At 46.2% G+C, this 18,398-nt stretch overlaps 4 protein-coding genes across 4 annotated transcripts in view; 3 read left to right on the forward strand and 1 right to left on the reverse strand.

Moving 5' to 3' along the window:
* Positions 1 to 5,709, reverse strand: part of grid2ipb (glutamate receptor, ionotropic, delta 2 (Grid2) interacting protein, b) — a gene marked incomplete at its 5' end in the record, with an annotated part of 28,954 nt that extends 23,245 nt beyond the window's left edge. The window contains 4 exons of the mRNA XM_079293711.1: positions 3,681 to 3,835; positions 4,031 to 4,360; positions 4,498 to 4,751; positions 5,634 to 5,709. Coding sequence (XP_079149837.1) covers positions 3,681 to 3,835; positions 4,031 to 4,360; positions 4,498 to 4,751; positions 5,634 to 5,709 — 815 coding nt within the window. The remainder of the gene's footprint in view (positions 1 to 3,680; positions 3,836 to 4,030; positions 4,361 to 4,497; positions 4,752 to 5,633) is intronic.
* A 2,598-nt stretch (positions 5,710 to 8,307) lies between these two features.
* On the forward strand, positions 8,308 to 11,587 carry zdhhc4 (zDHHC palmitoyltransferase 4). Its single transcript, XM_079292985.1, has 6 exons — positions 8,308 to 8,829; positions 8,957 to 9,030; positions 9,184 to 9,362; positions 10,122 to 10,247; positions 10,355 to 10,599; positions 10,706 to 11,587. Exons 1-6 carry the CDS (start codon positions 8,707 to 8,709, stop codon positions 11,003 to 11,005), a joined length of 1,047 nt encoding a protein of 348 aa, XP_079149111.1. The 5' UTR covers positions 8,308 to 8,706; the 3' UTR covers positions 11,006 to 11,587.
* A 184-nt stretch (positions 11,588 to 11,771) lies between these two features.
* On the forward strand, positions 11,772 to 14,239 carry pgp (phosphoglycolate phosphatase). Its single transcript, XM_079292660.1, has 2 exons — positions 11,772 to 12,499; positions 13,170 to 14,239. The coding sequence occupies exons 1-2, from the start codon at positions 11,905 to 11,907 to the stop codon at positions 13,493 to 13,495; spliced, it is 921 nt and encodes a 306-aa protein (XP_079148786.1). The 5' UTR covers positions 11,772 to 11,904; the 3' UTR covers positions 13,496 to 14,239.
* Positions 14,240 to 14,837: 598 nt separating this feature from the next.
* On the forward strand, positions 14,838 to 18,143 carry bricd5 (BRICHOS domain containing 5; the record flags this gene model as incomplete). The annotated part of the gene is made up of 6 exons (XM_079293833.1): positions 14,838 to 14,891; positions 15,137 to 15,274; positions 15,370 to 15,519; positions 15,607 to 15,714; positions 16,931 to 17,081; positions 18,042 to 18,143. The coding sequence occupies 6 exons, from the start codon at positions 14,838 to 14,840 to the stop codon at positions 18,134 to 18,136; spliced, it is 696 nt and encodes a 231-aa protein (XP_079149959.1). The 3' UTR covers positions 18,137 to 18,143.
* Between the last annotated feature and the right edge of the window lie 255 nt (positions 18,144 to 18,398).

An 18,398-nucleotide genomic window follows, 5' to 3' on the forward strand; every position in this document is an offset into this window, starting at 1 on the left:
TCTCTGTCGCTCACACAGATGCAGTGGGACCGTCACAGTGTGTGTGTGTGTGTGTGTGTGTGTGTGTGTGGCTGCTGCTATCAGCCTTATGCTTTTATAAAATGCGCAAATCGTCCGTTGCAACAGCCACCTCATCATAAAAAGTTTTCCGCGTCAACTCTTGGCAACAAAATGAGCGCTCTGATCTCTTTGACCTCATTTATGAAGAACAGAGATCTATATTGATCTGAAGGAAGAGGTTGTGGAGGAGGACGCAAGCAGGGAGGAAGGGGACGGATTTCTCAAAAGGGAAGAATGACGAGTAGACAAAAACTACAAAGAGGAGACCTCATTTCATTTCAAGTGTCCGGATGTGGCTGATGCACGAGCGAGGCTAGAAAAGGTGAGACCGGTGCCGTGTCCTAACACACATAAGGAGGAGTAACAGCGCGTGTGCACGGAGAAAAGAATCGGCCTAACATGATCCGTTTGTCCGGCTCCTCTTGGGCGCTGACAAACAGGCACAGCGGTGGGTCGTGTATTTAAGGATTGCGCCAGTTGGAATTAAAAGATAATTATACGATGATCGTTGTGAGCATCACTGGGTGCCTGGTCTGTTTCCAGGAACTTGTCAAAAGTAAATGATGAAAAATGGTGCTTGTAGAAAGAAACGTCAGCCACATCAGATCCACTGAATGGACTGGGACTGTCAACCAAGACTGAACCACAGTCAGTACAATGACACCACGGTGCCACGGCTGTACAACATGTAATGACAATCCATTCACGATAGATCAGTCTGGACCAGTGCTTCTCAAACGTTTACCCCCTAGGTGTACTTTGGAGTACTGTGAGATTTAAAAATATATATTTTAAATGAAAACACATCAGTCATGCATGATTCCTAAAATAATTATACTATAATAGGTTCAATAAAAAAATGTTAAATTGAATTTAAATAATCAAAGAAATCATCAACTGCTGTAAACTGTCAACTGTCACAACAAATTTTCTTTTTTTACCAAATATGTTTTGGGGCGGAGTGAAAGAAATTTAAGAACCGCTGGTGGCGCCGTAATGCACAAACATGACCGGCATTGGAATCCATGGAGCTGTTGTTCCGCTAACAAGCAATCTGTTTTTTTCGTTCTTCCTTCAGACTGAACAAGCTGGTCCCATTAAGCGGCGCCAAAATCTGCCAATAAAAAGACGACTTGTTCCCCTCCAACTTGCGAGTGCACTGAATTTAGTAGTTTGTGCTCATCAACACTTCGATAAAAAAAACTGTTGCTCGGCACTTGTGCGCCCCGACTGCTTCTCATGTTGTGCAGTGTAGCAGCTCAGCAGTAGTTGCAAACAAGCTCCACTGACTCCTGCAGTTCAGATTAAACACTATCATTATCGGCACCACTGAAGGAGAAAAGCTTCGTGTGTCAAGAGGAGCAGATAAAGGCAGATGTGTTGACCATGCTCACCCATCATCATCATCCTTTAATCACTGCTATTATGTTATAGGGCTCAACTATCACTGCAGTAATGAAAGATGTTGGTTGATTTCGCCACAGCTAAAGAGGGAGACCTGCACCGGACATCATGCGGTACACAAAAGCTAAAACGTGCCTGCAATATTCAGGGAAGACACACACGTACTCAGTATGATACAAGCAGATATCATTTTTTTTAAGAGGAATATTAATGTAAGCTGTTAAATCAACATTCAGTTTGAAAGCAAACACGTGGAGAGCGATTACATCCCAAAAGCAGAGCATCACTCAACCTAATGACTTCACTCACATAAGAGGCAAACACAATAAAAATGCCTTTGTAGTGCCGACTGTGTTACAGCTGCGTCCGTCCAAATGTGGTCCCGTCACATCGAACTCGGAGAACACCCTGTTGACGGCTCGCTCGACGTCATAAACGACAGATTTAAAGCTGGGAACCGCCTCGAAGAAAGCTTAGAAAGCCACAAGGGAATAGAGGAGTTCGTAGCCGAAAACATCAGCTGTCGAAACACCAACAGCAGCCACTGACATGTTCTGTATCCGACTGCATTAAACATTCACTCACCTCCCCACTTCACATACGTAATTACACTGATTGGCAAAAACCATTCCATTGGAAAAAGATGGGGAAAAGGTATACTCACCCCAGGCAATTCATCGCTTTAGCGGTCACCCATAGCTCAACTACAAACTAAGTTGCACCATCTAATAGTGAGCAAAATGGCAGACAGACCTAAGGCTTCAGTGCTGCCTCTCTGAGGGGGATAAGAGACACGGTGGGACTTTGGTGCAAGCGGGAGTCTTTACCAAGTGTTAGGGGAAAACGGTCACCACACAGAGAGAGAGAGAGAGCGAGAGAGAGACAGAGAGAGAGAGAGAGAGACAGAGAGAGAGAGAGAGAGAGAGACAGAGAGAGAGACAGAGAGAGAGAGAGACAGAGAGAGAGAAACAGCCCGAGCTCTGAGCAGAATAATGAGAAGAAAATCCATCAGATAAAAACACATAACCCCGCCCTCCCCTATAGAGAAAGGGGGAGAGAGAGAGAGGAGGTAAGAGAGTTGTGAGATGGAAAAACCACAAAGACATGACAAATATTATTATTGGTGCTCGTGCAAATAGGAGTGTCCTTTATTGAACAAATACCAATGAAGAGTTCTCAATGTTGTGAATTATTCATTCACCAATTTAAGGGAGAAAAATCCAGCCGCCTAACATCATCTCAGGCAACGAAAGGAGCCCAGCACTGACCCCGTGCTGCTGGAAACCCTTCTTACGGAATATAAATACGAGTTGAGACTGGTGTAGTAGTGGAGGGGAGCCAGCGTAGTAAGAGAACAAAAGGTCTGGTTGGCTCTGCTGGTGGAGGAAGTGCAATCTGTGGACAAACTGTCTGGGGATTCAGAGAAAGGCGGCAGTGCTGGTCATTTTGGCGCGTAGACAACCACATAACTCTGGCTTACCCGAGTGCTTTTTCCTTGTTTGGATATCTGGCGTTAGGCCGACTCGTGGAAACACACACCTTCAAAAAATAAACCTGTTGGGTGTAGCTCCAGTTCGGCATGGCCACCGGTAATAAATGATGTTTTTCCAAAAAGCGAGTACTCAACTAAATCTGTATGTGGCTCATCATCAGTCACCGCCATGCTGTGAATATGGCTGGAGTTGCCAATCCTCATTTTACAGCTAAAAAAACCTCTCAGCTACATGTCAGTTTAGTCTCTCGGTTTCACTAACACCGACGGCACTTGAAGCGACTTGGAGGGGTCACTGTGGATTTACCCCGGGTGGCAGATGGCACCCACCTAAACCTAAAGCGTAGCTCGGAAACGGCTGGCAGCGGTCGAGACCCCCTCTAATCCATCCCGCAGAATGAGCAACGGGAAACGTTTACGTGCTCATTATGACTCAAATCCCTGCAGAGTATTTTACTTTTTTAACTGGCACTTGAAAATGACAAGTGGGAATGTGTGTGGGATACGATACCAGAAATGGGAGTAGTAATTGAACAACACTGGAAGCTTTGCAGGTCAATGGTTTGCCACCGTTCACATGGTTTCAAAGGTGGATTAAAGAGGAAACAAAAAGCATGCTCTCCACTGCATTCTCACAAATCTTTCCTCCACTTCCTACCAGCAGTTTATTCTATCCTGTGTTTTGCAATCGATTGTAACCGGAGCTGAAGCGGCCGGCTCTTACCTGATGCTGGAGATGAGCCGCCGATGCTCATCGGTGGCGAGTATGTCGGGCAGGACCGAGGCCAACCACTCAACCCTCTTCTCGGCCGCGTAGTGCTTCAGCGCGGTGAAGAGTTTCTCTTTCACTTCGGGTTCCTCACCTAAAATCTGGTCAACCTGACGGCGGAAATGACGATGATGTTAGAGGCTGGAGGACAAGTCGGTGAAAGGAGAAACGGGGTAGATGCTGCCACCTCATAGTTTTACACTGTGCCAGATTGTTACCGTAAGGACACTTCATCTGCAGTTCAGGCTATTTGTATATACATAAAACTGGACCAGACTTAGCTGTCGCTGTGTATTCAGACGTACCCTCCTGTTGAACTCCAGAGCTTTATGTTTACGGTCCAGTCTCGCTCCCTCTCCTCCCATCTGACTGTCCTCGATGCTGAGGCTGTGTTTCTGCCTCGGGCCGAGACACAGCACCCCCAGGCGGAGCGTCCTCCCCTGGGAGGCCTTGATCAGCGCCGCGGCCGTCTCGTGCTGCCGGACGGGGATCCCGTTGACCTCCATGACGTACTCCCCGGCCCTCAGGCCCGCGCGGCCGGCTGGCGAGCAAGGCGAGCAGTCCTCCACCAGCAGGGGGCAGTCTCCCACGATGGTGAACCCAAAACGACCGTCCGGACCTGGGATGACGTCCATCTGTAATGCAGGATAGATATGGCAGTTTTTATTCAAATTGAGAACATAACCCCGGAAAGGCTCCGGACCAGGCAGGAAGTACCTCAACCCACATTATGTTGTATTGCTCTGATAGATTAAAAAGCTGTAAGTAAGACCTGCTGTATGCGGGACACCACTCCGATACTGGGAGGGATGTTCTTCTGAGTGTGGGCGATGGCGACAAGAGACTGGGGACCCAGCGTCGACACATTGTGGCCCTCGATCTCCAGGACCTGGTCCCCCGCCTGCAGCCCCGCCAGGTGGGCACTGCTGCCCTCCTCCACAGACACGATGTAACTGGGTCCATTGCCGCCCAGCTGGAAGCCGAACTCCTCAGGCCAGCCCTGGTTGGACGACGGCATGCTGAGGACTTAAGGGACGAGAGGAGGGGACACAATAGGTGAGGTGGGAGAAAGAAAAGATTTGAGGATGGGGGACAAGTAACCGCTCATGATCCGAGGACTTCACAGAGTCCTCCATTTCGGAGCTTCGCAGCAGCCAAACATCTGTGAGATTATGAGACGGACATGCTGATAAATGAAGAAATACTCATTCAAACACGCGCACTTACCCACTGTGGCCGATATATTCAAGTCTATCGACATTGCGAAAACACCTTTGGATCAAATAATCCTCTGCAGGTTTCGAAAGAGCTCCAATTCCTGCGTCTCTTCTCCCGCCTGCTATCTCCGGTGTCTCAAGTTGTACTCTCGAGTGCGGCTGTGTAACCCTCTACCCTGAACCGTGACACACTCAGCGGTCCCTGACCTGGTTCACAAACGCAAAAGCAGCCAATCAAATGAAGGCGTCGCAGAGATTGTGACCTTAATTAGCTTGAGAGACAAAAGTTCCTCCAGCTAATTCTTTTTTTTTTTACTCAGGGCACATGCAAGTCTATTCTGTTGAATGGTAATTATGCAATAGAGAGCACACCACTGGCAATGGTGCTCATTTCTAAGCAGGTAAGAGACACAAAGTGGCGTTAAATAACAACCGTATGAGGTAAATTCGCAAATATAGAAGCACATGGAGGCCAGACTTTGGAGTGAAATACTAAAATGAGAATGAAATATTCCACAAGTGACAGTTTCTGCTATGACAAATACAGAAATACAAAAATAGACCTGTTGGCGTCTGCTAAATATACTAAAGTATAAACCCTCTGGCTCAGCTGGGAGCTAATGATCCTCCACGGCCTCCAAAGCCGCAGCGCAGCGGCATTCACTCGCTGGACAAAGCTGATCAGACTTACAGAAATCTTTAGATGGATACCGAGAGCCCCGACGGAAAGAGTATCTGCCTTTTTTGTTTTGCAAAAATTTCTTCATCTTGGATGTCAAATAGCAGGTCGGCCTGCTAGCAGCCCGATATCCAATCTGTCTTCTCCAAAAAGAAAGGACCAACCCAAAGTCAAACGAGCGCAGTCTCTCTGCGAGTGTGTCAAGGAGTTAGTCCTGCGTCTCATCCCTGATTGATCCTCGGGCCAGCCTGCTTGCACAGTGTTAATCAGAAAACTGGGACACGTGCACCCGGGCACCTCTGTTCCTTCACAATTCTCTCTCCAAAAAGGGTATTGTGAGGCCTCATTTTTCTATAAATACACCAGTGTGTCTTTTTCCTCCTCCTCCTCCTCTCTTGGCTAGGTGGCTCTCCGAGGGACCGCTACTGGCCCAGAATCGCTCTGCGTCGATGCAACGGAGCCTGATGAGTACTAATTGGAGCGTCTGCATGCCTGGAATTCTGTGTGTCCATGTGTGATGTGAGAAGCTTTAGCCCGTAGGATTAGTAGGATTATGAGCTGAATCTTCAACGCTCCTCCACCCCCCCCCCCTGTCATTAACACTGAAGGAACATATGCTCCCCTCCCGTAATGAACACATACACTGAATATCAGTGGAACCATACAGGAAATGTGCATATGACATGTGTTGTTATTATTATTGCGATGAGTCAGAATGTGAGAAAGAACACACACAGTGTGAAGATGCAGTCTGTATCAGAGGCTGAGTTTAGGTAAAAGCTGTGAAAACACACGCTTTACGTATTGATTGAATCAGAAGGATTTAACCTGATATTTCATTTGAAGCTGCACGTATCAATATCTTGATCCATAATAGAAAAAGAGTCAAATGACTATGTGTAACAACAGCACAGTGAATTTCACCTGTTTACTTCAGCTTTATGGGGAATTTAGCGCCTTTCATTTTAGCGTCTTTGAGCTCACTCTTTTGGTTTCACCACATCAACAACAAACGGCAAAATGAGTGACAAGCTGGTGACCATAGTACAACCTTTAGCAGCTCGAGACCATAACAGAGCTAGGAGAGTAAATATTGGACTTGTTTAAAGCCCCTACCCATCTTATTCCGGCTTAGTCACGTGACTCCTTGTGGTAGTTTGTTTTGCACTTGTTGGTGCGGGAGGAACTTTCACCTTTATCACTCTTATTAGGTCATGAATTGTGCTGAATGTGATGCAAACCTCAGCTCAAATAAACCTCACTTAAACCGCATAAAGCTGCGAGTATGGAGTTCCCACGACATTGTTTTAAGTTGACAATTAGTGCCGGCCTAATAGTACAAATACACAAAAACTACTCGATTACAATAACAAGAGTAAATGTACCTAGTTACTTCCACCCTTGAATATCAGTGATTAAATCTAATTCAATTAAATTGAAGCTCAAGAGAAAGTAGTGAGGATGCCTGCAGGTTATTGGAGCTTCAAACTGTCATAAATCAATAAGGAACAGGGACTAAATAATTAACCACAAAGGGCTGTTTCTCCAGACAGACACTGCTCACTCCAATCAAACTCTCTTCTTACGCTACAGCAAAGACAGTTACTCATGTGTGACAAGGTGAGAGACAGAACGCTGACATTTCACAGGCAACCGAGTCTGTTAAAAAACGGTCTCAGCCTTTTCACTCAGTGAGCAAAACTGTAATAAATTCTTCCTCAGAGAAATCATTTATACATTTAAGCATCAATTATTCTTTAGATATGTTTTTTAATTAAAAAACAAGGGAGCGGAAATAATGTATCTTTATAAAATCCAAAACTGTAACATTATTAGGATGGAAAGTATTGAGAAATACTTCCTAACCTCAAACTGTAACAGTAAATACACTATGCCTTGTGACCGACAACATATCTAGCATAAGAAACATGTCAAATGATCAACACACACACAGCACAGCACATCATGTACCTGTTTAAACAGCATCCATAAATGCCCATGCAGAGCTCCAGAGTAACGCTCTCCTCTCCAGGACTGCGAGCTGTAATATGAGCATTGGGCCGTGTCGGCAACCAGATCCAACAGGTGTCTTGTGATGCCTTGCTGCATTGTGTAGAGCACTGGATGGCAGCGACAGAGAGAAAACAATCCTAAGTAACAGCTGCAAAAACGTTAAAAACTGTGCTTGTCTTGATAAGTGCTTTGATTTCAATTCTGACTTGGAGTAAATAATGTGATCTTTGCAGGTAATAAACTGACGTCCTACATCCAAGTGCATCAAATCTCTTCATTCAGAAAACACACATTTCTGATAAACACATAGGAGACCGGACACTTTTGGGTGTGATGGTGAATATGTGATGGTTATAGTTGATAAGTGTGGAAAAATAAAGGGTCTCCATCAGGAGAAAGGCTTTCAAGACACTCTCAAATGAGTCAAAACATTACATGATGAATATTCATTATGACAACTTATAAGTTTAAAAAATATTATATTAGCATTATGTTAAATGAAAACTACTGGACAAACTTCACATTTCTATAGACATGCAGCTAGATTCTGACAGATCATGTCACCCACCTCCCTGCAACAGTGTCAGCCTCAGCAAGTTAGAACAACCTCTCAGCTGTTAGCTTGGAATGTAGCTACATCGATGCTAAGGAAGTAGTAGCAGTTTACGGAGCAGCACCGAAAGTGGTGCTGGTGGCCACAGCGCTAGCAATAACAGCTATGTTGACGTGAGATAAAACACTGCAAGGCAGCTATGTGCGACCTTTACTCGGAGGTCAGGGGGGCAACGGACGAGTAGATGGCGTTAGGTTGTAAAGAAAGCGGGAATAGATATGCAGGTTTGCTAGCTAACTGACGTAAATTACGTTAGCATGCTAACGTGTTCATCTGAGATTTAGATTTAGAAGGCACACCCTACATTATTTATTTTAAAAGTGTTCGTCGTCGTGTTTCAACAAACATGGAGACTTAATAGTAACAGCTGTAGCTTCTTGTTGAGTTCGCTACCTGTACGTGGTGACTTTGTACCAGAAAACACTTGTTGTTTTTAGAAGCCGCCATACCAGGTGAGAGATGGATTTCCTCACTCTGTTCGCCGTCTACGTTGCAGTGGTGCTGACATGTATAGTCCTAGTTTGCAAATACTCCGGCCAGCAGCAAACCCCGTTCAGTATCTTCTTCAGCTCAGTAGGAAAGGTAAGAATTTAAGTATTTGAACTGTACTTCCACAAGCCGACACTGTGTGGCGCTGTTTGACTACTTTATCACAATACAAAGAAAACATGTCCGCTGCAATTAAAGCTGCTGACAATTGTCATCACAGGTAGTTGCACCGTTTACGCCAAAATGGCTCCAAAGGTTTTCACAGTGGACCTTGCACAGGCTGTTTCATCAAAGGTTTGCAGTTTAAGTTTTCACAGAAGTACACATTCCTGACATTGTCATAATATGTGTTTATATGGTCTAATATTGTATTTTTAAGTCCAGTGCCGAACAAGTATACGACTGTATTTTTTGCCTTCAGTCTCTTTCATGTGCTTCTAATTGCAGGAACAACATGTTCATCTATCTGCATATCCTGCTGGAGGGTGCTGTGTATGCAGAGTTCACCTATGAGGTGTTTGGCTTCTGCAGGGAGATGGACACCACTCTGCCCAGTCTGTCCGTGCCTTACGTCCTGCTGACCATCAAGACCTTCTTCTTCTACCTCTGCATCAGGAGAGATCCAGGTTTGTGTTTTAGCTGAAGCATATTCAGACATACTTATTGTTCAAACATATTATATGAGACAGGCAGGGGAGGTGAACCCTGACACGCTGAGGTGTGAGATATGTAACACTTTGTACACCTTGTTTGAGATTTATTTTTTGCTGGTATATTGTGGAGTCTTATGAGTAATAACTGGGGATGGTGGTAATTACATCAGTAATTTCATGGACCTGGAGGGTCAAACTATTTTCTGGGGGAGTCTGGTAATCTAGAGACAGCTTCACAACATCACCCCATGGTACAGTAAAGCAGGCCTCATGTCCTGGGAATGCCAGATGAAGTGTGCTTATTTCCACTAAAATGTAAAATTACATTATTTTCCGGGAACCAAACTCAACTTAAATCATCAGTCTTTTCATATTAGAAATATTCTGTTTGCATTGCATACTCCCATTACATTTGCTGCTGAAGTTCTACCTTACTGCTGGTTATAAGGCCCTTGTAGATTGTGGGCGTGCAGAAAAGCAGTCTTATTAAGTATCAAATCTTATAGACTTCATATAACTGCAGTTATTTCCGAGTAAAGTAGATCATTTCAGCTGGCTTTTCACACAAATAGCCAGAAAAAATGACTGATAAGTTAGTTCTGGACAATGTTCACGTGGACAAAATAATACAAACCACCAGACCTCTCCTTGTGTACATAAGGTCTGAAGTACTACTATGTCTTTTGTTTTATTACACTGCAGTTATTTTTCCTCAACTCTTTCCTCTTGCAGGCACAGTGACGAAGAAGAAGATCGCTGGCCAGCTGAGCATCTACCCTTATGACAGGAGGCTGTTTCACCCGGGAGTCTCTTGTGAAACCTGCCAGCTCATCAAACCGGCTCGCTCCAAACACTGCAGTGAGTACATAGATGTTACACAGTATTAAATATGTACCATAGAAAATGTTGTGTATTAAACACAGACTCATACTCAGCGCTCACTTTCAACACCGTCTGCATTTCAGGTGTCTGCAACAGGTGTGTCCAGCGTTTTGACCACCACTGCGTCTGGGTGAACAACTGCATCGGGGCTCAGAACACGCGCTACTTCCTGCTTTACCTCTTGAGCGTGTGCGCCATGGCGGGCGACATTGCCGTCCTAACAGGAGACATGCTGTTTCATGCCGTACTGCGGTCAGGGCTTCTGACGGCCAGTTATGTAGACGAGTACGGCCAGCAGCAGGCAGCAGGGCCTCTGTTTGTTGTACAGGTGAGACTCAGTACTGCCGACGCGCTGCGTTTCATATCCACAGCCATGTTCATTCCCAATTCAATGTCTCATATTAACCTGAAACAATTTTTCTCTGTCCCTCCAGCATCTGTTCCTGACCTTCCCCCGAATCGTCTTCATGCTGGGATTTCTGGTCTTTGTCTTCTTCCTCCTGGCGGGTTATGCCCTTTTCCATTCCTACCTGGCTCTCGTCAACCAGACCTCCAACGAGTGGTACAAAAGTCGAGGTTACGTGTGTCAGCACTGCCACCCAACTGCAACAGCAGACCACCTCTGTAGCCCAGCGCCAGACCACTCGAAAAGATACTACTACAGCAGAGGGCTACTCCGAAACCTGGAAGAGATTTTCATCCCCCCACAGCCTGTTCAGAAGAAAGACAATTGAGAAAAAAAAAAGATACAGCCGTCCGTGTTATGCTGCATATACTGTCCATCCCCCGGGCTTTGCTGTCCCTAAGAACTACGGTTGCCTGTTGAATTAAAGTTTGCGATAGCGATTTCCTTATGGGCTCTGGTGTTTATCTCCCATAAGGTGTCACATATTGGGAAATCTGTGAACACATTGGCAGCAAACACAAAAGTAATCAGTTAGATAAAGTTGGTGTCTGTTATTTATTAAATGAAACCTTTTTTTTTTACTTTGCCGGCCATCAACTAAAGCTGGAACATGTCCTGCCACTGCAGGTTTTTTAATACATGATCGTGGCATTGGCACTCAGCTTTTGAAAATATTGTACTTTTTGTATTTATATCTGGCATAGGTATATTATTTTAATATTAGGCAAGGATTTCAAATAAATAATAAAATTCCGTGTCAGGGGGTCAGAGGCCAGCTGTAGGAGCTGCGAACACTTGCCCCAAAGACTCATGGGAGGTGTAGTTTGATGCCAAGAAGAGGACTTAAAAGAACAGCGTGCTTGGCTTTTAGTAGTTGCTGTGATGTTTTGAATACCCATAAAGTTTGATATTGTTTTTATTGTTTTTTGCAAAGACAACTACAGGTTGTGAGCAGGAGTTAGTGACAGAAGCCTGGCCTGGTGGGACTGGACTTGTACCTGCGTAGTTCATAGTTTGAATACAGAACTATAATAAATACGTCCAGAGCTGCTCCTGTCTCTTTAAGCCGGTGCGGAAGTAACCGCAGAATTGACGCAACACTCAGTGGAAGGTCAGGTTTTCCTCTCCGGTGAATTTCAACACTATTGTTTAACCAACGGTCACAACGACAAAGCTTGTTTCTCTAAATACAGTAGTACTTAACTTAATGACAGCACCAACAGCCTGATGTCTGGGTCTAAATGTACACGGCTGAGCGGAGCGCTGGTGAAAGAAGTGCTGGACTCGGTGGACTGCGTCCTGTTTGACTGCGATGGGGTCATCTGGCGGGGGGACCAGGCCGTCCCTGGAGCCCCTCAAGTCATAAACCTGCTCAAGGAAAAGGGGAAAAAGGTCTTCTTCGTCACCAACAACAGCACCAAGACGAGGAAGATGTACGTCGACAAAATGTCTACGTTGGGGTTCAAAGCGAGCGAAGAGGAGGTCTTCGGGACGGCGTACTGCTCCGCCATGTACCTGAAGACCGTCTGCGAGCTGGAGGGGAAAGTGTACCTGATAGGAAGCGACGCGATGAGAGAGGAGCTGGAGGCGGTGGGGATCCAGCAGACCGGCGTGGGACCGGACCACGTCTCCGGGAAGCCGAACGACTGGGCGAACGTGCCCCTGGATCCCGCCGTGAAGGCGGTGGTGGTCGGTTTCGATGAACACTTCAGCTACATGAAAGTGAACAGAGCCATGCAGTACCTGACCCAGCCGGGCTGTCTGTTTGTGGGGACCAACAGGGACACCAGGCTGCCCCTGGAGGGGGGCAAGGCCGTCCCAGGTAGGGATGCTCACTGGAGACACACACTAAAGGGGCTGACGGGAGTTAGTGGAGATGTCTACACTACTTTGGGTTACACCACTCAAATGAGTATTGTTTGGGGAAATATAAGGCCTCATTATTGGATTTTTTCAGGTCATGAAATACATTAAATAGTAAGCTGAGGTTTATTACTAAGGAAATCCTTCACTCAGACTCTAGAGCTTTCATAGTTGAGGTGAATAAAACAGTCTGCACCATAAACCAAACTAGTTTTAAAACTTGCATCATGAAGTAGAACTTGCTGCTAAGATCTTAAGGCAAAGTTAACAACGCATGCTGTATTAAGTTGTAATAAAGTTCAAGCCCCTCAATACCTGGGATTTTTATCTTACTGGAATGAAACTGTCTAAAAAGGCTCTTTTCACAGCAGCCAGGTCACAGGCACAGTAAGCACAGGTGTAACTGATCAAGTTAATTACGGTCCCATTCAATTTAGTGTGTCACAGTCTTTCCAATGGGCCAGCTCGCACAACACCAGTGCCCTAGGCCAACCTACATGGAACATGTCGTGTCAACATGGCTGCAGTAAAGCGGGCCTACTGATAACACAGGAAGTGAAATCGCTGGTACCTGCAGGGAAATTAAGTTAAAGGTCTCCTCACCTTTTGCCTTCCACTCCCCCTCCCAGGTACCGGCTGCCTGCTGCAGGCCGTGGAGACGGCAGCCCAGCGGCAGGCCCAGACGGTGGGCAAACCCAACCACTTCATGTTCGACTGCGTGGCCTCCAAGTTCGGCGTGGACCCCGCCCGCTGCCTGATGGTGGGCGACCGCCTGGACACGGACATCATGCTGGGCTCCAACTGCGGCCTGAAGACCCTCCTCACCCTCACAGGGGTCAGCACGGTGGCGGACGCCGAGGCCCACCAGAAGAGCGGCTGCGCGGAGAGGCAGGGCATGGTGCCGGATTATTACGTGGAGAGCATCGCAGACCTCCTTCCGGCTCTGCAGGGATGAAACTGTGGCCGTCAGGAATGGAGCGTAGCTACGCGATAGCCTAGCAGCTCCAAACCGGAGGAATCTGGCTTGCCTGTCACATGCCGGACCCCATTGTCTTCTAAAAGGGAATATTTTTACATTACATTAAAATGATTAAACATCTCTTAACTGAGTCACAACCGAGCAGCTAGCTGATGCCTGGCAGAGGAGACAAAGACTCCATTATTGAACTAAACCACTGTTAAAAACCTGCTGATTTAACTTGATACCAACGATTGATTTATTCATAATAACATCAGAACAAGGATTTATAGTGTTGTCTCAATGTGTTTATGTTCCTTTTTGGGGAAAAGGAGTAAGGAGTGTACTTTAAATACCCAGCCTGTGATGCAATCTCCCCTTAAGCAACTACGAGTCAAGCTTGAGGGAAATGAGCTCACAAAATGTGTCCACGGTTTGGTAATATGTGTGTGTGTGTGTTCAGGTTTACAGCTGTTTTAGAGTCTATAAATAACAGATGGGGGCAAAAGGCACTGAACTGGCCTGAGTTGAGCTTTCTGTTTTTTAATGTATTTTCACACCTCAGCAGAAAATGCAAACATTTTCAGTATATTCATGGTATGGTGCGATGCTACCCGGGGTTTGTCACGTCAGTTCAACAGTGAAACAGTGATTAATAGAACAGCAAACATGTTTAAAAAGGTACCCACGATCTTCCTTTTACCTCCTGTTTTCTCTGACTTGTCCTCGACTCCCGGAATCACTGAACGTAATGCTCAATAATAAGAATAAAACTATCTTTACTAAATCAGCGTCTGCTCTCTGTGGCTGTGAGTTCTAAGAGAACAAAGCAAACATCCCTCTCGGGCCCGTGCGTGAAGTCACCTTGGGACGGTCATCGGCTGGATGCTGCAAACAGTCAGAATCGCGTATCACCTCTCGGCTGATGAGAGAGAGGCTTTCCGAGCTGCACCTGTCTCACCCTCTTTGTCCATTGTCTGGGCCGGGGAGGGCCGTCGATTCCTCTCGTCTAAGTGTGTGTTTGAGTGACGGGGGACATTGGAAAGATGGGTAACGTTAGAGATGCATAATAAGTCACATTAGATGTTAAAAAAAGGAAGAAATTGCAGGAGGACAAGACCTCGAAAAATTGAGTTTGGCATAATTCAGAGTCGTGGGTGACTGTTTTGGGAGGGAGACGGTGAGACCACAGGAGGAGGAGGAGATGGAAGGGGGGGGGGGTCTACAGGGACAAAGAGAAGCTGGCCAGGTGTATTGCCTCTCAGTCATGACCACAGCTCCATGCCGGTAGCTACGAGAAGGGAGCAGACCGAGTGAGGAGCCATCAAAGGGACACAGGATGGTGAGGTGTTGGAAGCATTCGGAAAACCGTTTGGAGGAAGCACAGTGCACGGTAAGCAGCTACTGACTGAGGACAGATGTATGCATTTCAGCCAGCAAAGGGGTGAAGGCAGGACATGTTTTTGCTTGTATGCAAATCCAGTTTTGCTACAAGTGATAGTTGCACGACAGGTTGGGACTTGCAGATACCGCTCTATGTTAAAAACAATTCTCAGCAGCCAGACAGTTTCCCACCCTGCTACAGTTTGATGTGAAACAGCTGGTCACCGGCTCTTGTGTGTGTAAACACCTCTGCAGGATGGGGGCTCTGCTGCGTCCACCCAGTCCCGCTTCCCGCACAAGGCCTTCTGGGTCAGCCTCTCGGCCTCCCTGCTCCTGGTCGTCATTGCGCTTGGTTTGACGGGGCACTTGGGGCTTTCTCAGCCTCACCCCGAGGTATATGACTGCCACCATTATCTATATACATTGCCCACATAGTTTCTGACCCGAGGTCTAATTCATTGCTTGCATTAATCGGTCTGCTGTTGTAGTCTCTACAGATTGTCCGAATCACAGTCCCAGATCAGACCGGGGTTCTGATCAACCAGTCGGCCGTTGTGGACCAGCAGAACGACCTGGTTACCTTTTCCGTGACCTCACCTGCAAACCAAACGTCCACCGTGCTGTTCGATATCAAACATGTACGTCCAGGTGATATGCATGTGATGTTATATGTTTTCGGTAATGCTACAAGCCATTGCCAGCCATTATCTGCTGTTGTGTTGCAGGGTTTGATATGCTACAAGCCTGTCGACCAGAAGAGCTGCTTCCTGCGAAAGATGGAGACGTCCGACTATGACAACGTGCACCCCCTCCTGCACGAGTCCACGCACAAGGTAACGGGGGGGGGGGGGGGGGGCAGCGACATGTCAACACGTGAGAACCGAAGCAAGCAACCAGTAACATAATAGGTTCTCCCTCGTCGCGTTCGGGACATGCGAGACTACAAAGTGCAAGATGAAAACGCACTCTGGGCAAATGAAGAAAAAGAAAAGTTTGCCCTTATAACTCTGCCAGGTGTTTTTTTCGAAGTCACCGGCTCGCTAATGTGTGAACTGGCATTTCTGACCTTGACTCATAAACTTAATCCCAGAAGCCCCCCCCCCCCCCCCACCCAGGGAGCCAGGACTCTCTGGGTTTCATAGGTTCTGCATGACTTCCTCGCCGCTCCGCTACAAAGAGAGGGGTGAAGGCAGACGGGGCCGCATGAAGAGGCGCATCGTCTCCCTCTCTCGCTGAATTCCTCGGCACATCTGATCCCTCCAGAGCCCCCACAGCGTGCCCAGGATCCTCTTACAGGAGGCGAATTCGGCAGCGAGCCTGGGCCCTGGAGCAGGCACAATGGCCACTCTGTGTGAGGGCTTTGTAAGACTCCTCTGTTGGATTCAAAATACAGCCCGGTGCATTGGTTGGTAAGGGAAGGGCCTGTGTGTGACAAATACCTGGATCTCCCATATTGGCGTCCATTGTTGGCTCTGAATTGAGCCCTTCTGCCTTCAGATATGATTTGTGTGAGACTGTCTGATTCCTAATTGTGGTTTGACAACATGAGAAGGTGAAGGTGATGATGTGGGGCCTTGCAGGTAAACTGAGATGACACTTCTGTCTCTCCACCGTATCATCTTTTTTTTTTTGCACAATAGCACCATTTCCACCTCGAGTTGAGTCTCTTGAGTGTTTTTGCGATCCCGTCTTGCGGTGTCGTATATCTCATACAGCGCCTCAGCTCAGACTGTGGTCCTTTAATCTATGATGGGAGGGGAAAGGGCCCCTCTTATGGATGGAGAGTAAATGTGGCCCGTCCCTCTGTTCTGCAGCACAATGGTCCTCTTGGTCTTTTGCAGCAAAAAATGGAAAAAGTGGTGAACGCGACCCACTCGAGCACAACGGCACATTAAATGGTTCACTATCGCAGGTCAGCCTTTGTGACGAATAAGAGCGCAAATGTGCAAACCGTGTTGACCTCAGCAGTGAAGATATCGGGCTAAAAGAAGCTTGAGTTTCAATCTTGGTTTTCTTCTTCATATCTCCCTTGATTTGACCCCAATTCAGAGTCACTTCCAGCTGTCTGGGAATGAGACCCGGAGGCAGATGGAGTTCCTGGGAGTGCTGGCGGACAGTCAGGTGGACGTGTCCACGCTGGAGGAGCCTCTCCGGGCTCTGTGTCAGGACAGCTCCATCCACTGGACCAGGAGGGTCGAGGGTGAGAACTCGTACTTTGGACTTAAAATCACATGTCATGTTAAAAAAAAGGCTTGAAGAAATGCTAAGGACAAGGGTTTGGGGGAAGTGTTGATCACCACCCTGGATATATATATATATATATATATATATATATATATATATATATATATATATATATATATATATATATATATATATATATATATATATATATATATATATATATATATATATATATATATATATATATATATATATATATATATATATATATATATATATATATATATATATATATGCTGACAATGAGATAAATAAAGACTGACGCCAACCTTGTCTTTTAAATGGCTACACAAACATGAGAGGCACAACGATGGTATGTTTTTAATTTAGTTGCATACTGACATTTGGGTAAACGCGTCAACTGACATGTTATCTTCGATATTAGTAAAGTACGCATGGTCATATCACGCATCACTTGTCAGTACCCACAGACACCGTATGAAGGGAGCTTTCAAAATGAGCCAGCTGGCAACGCCGTAAAGAAGCAACTCGTCAGGCTGAAACCTAAAACTGATCTATGACGTCCAGCTGCGACCTTTCTACTGTTGCAGTAAATGAGAGGAGGAAAAAGACATTATACTTCTGCTCACTCAACAGTGGCCATGTGGCGGTGTCACACTTTAATCAGGCCACTTTTAGACCATCAATTGTTGTAAAATTATTCTTGTAATAAAGTTGTGACACATTTTGTCAAGGAAAGTGGGGTACGCCAGTTCTTTCTCCAGTTTTACAAAATGAAATTCAGGTAATGTTTGCAGAATTAGAGGATAACAGTCTTAATTTAGGGAGGCAGGCTATTTCATCTTTCATAGCTACCTTTGAACCATTCAACAGTCAATGCTGCACTGTTTCCACGACGATGATCTGTATCTTACGTTTGCTCTTATAGTCACCGTGGTCTGTGTCTCGTTTTCAGGCCCGGGGAAACAGAGGCTGGTCTACTTCTGCATCGACATCTGCTTTCCCAGCAACATCTGCGTGTCTGTGTGCTTCTACTACCTGCCAGAGTGACTGTGTATTCTCTTCCTCTCCTCCCAGCGAAAGATCAGGGAAACAAAGGTGTCTTTTTAGCTCCCTCTACAAGAAAAAAAAACACAAAAAAACAACACACAGAAGAAAAGCCAGCTTTGACTGTTTCCTTTGTGCCATACAGCCGCTAGCAAACCAGTGAAGCAGCCAACCCTCCCAGTCCGCTTCCATCCTTTCCGAGAGAGAAGAGATGGAGACAGGCTGTCGCGGTTATCGCCAAAGCCCCATCGTCGCTCTCTTCATG

Source organism: Melanostigma gelatinosum, assembly GCF_949748355.1.
Source record: "Melanostigma gelatinosum genome assembly, chromosome: 21".
Lineage (NCBI taxonomy): Eukaryota > Metazoa > Chordata > Actinopteri > Perciformes > Zoarcidae > Melanostigma > Melanostigma gelatinosum.

Bases quoted from the DNA above. Each gene is read 5' to 3' on its own strand.
- pgp (XM_079292660.1), top strand. From the start codon at position 11,905: ATGTCTGGGTCTAAATGTACACGGCTGAGCGGAGCGCTGGTGAAAGAA. The intron at 12,500-13,169 runs GTAGGGATGCTC...TCCCCCTCCCAG, and splicing joins GGGGGGCAAGGCCGTCCCAG to GTACCGGCTGCCTGCTGCAG.
- zdhhc4 (XM_079292985.1), top strand. From the start codon at position 8,707: ATGGATTTCCTCACTCTGTTCGCCGTCTACGTTGCAGTGGTGCTGACA. The intron at 9,031-9,183 runs GTTTGCAGTTTA...TTCTAATTGCAG, and splicing joins CACAGGCTGTTTCATCAAAG to GAACAACATGTTCATCTATC. The intron at 10,600-10,705 runs GTGAGACTCAGT...CTGTCCCTCCAG, and splicing joins GGCCTCTGTTTGTTGTACAG to CATCTGTTCCTGACCTTCCC.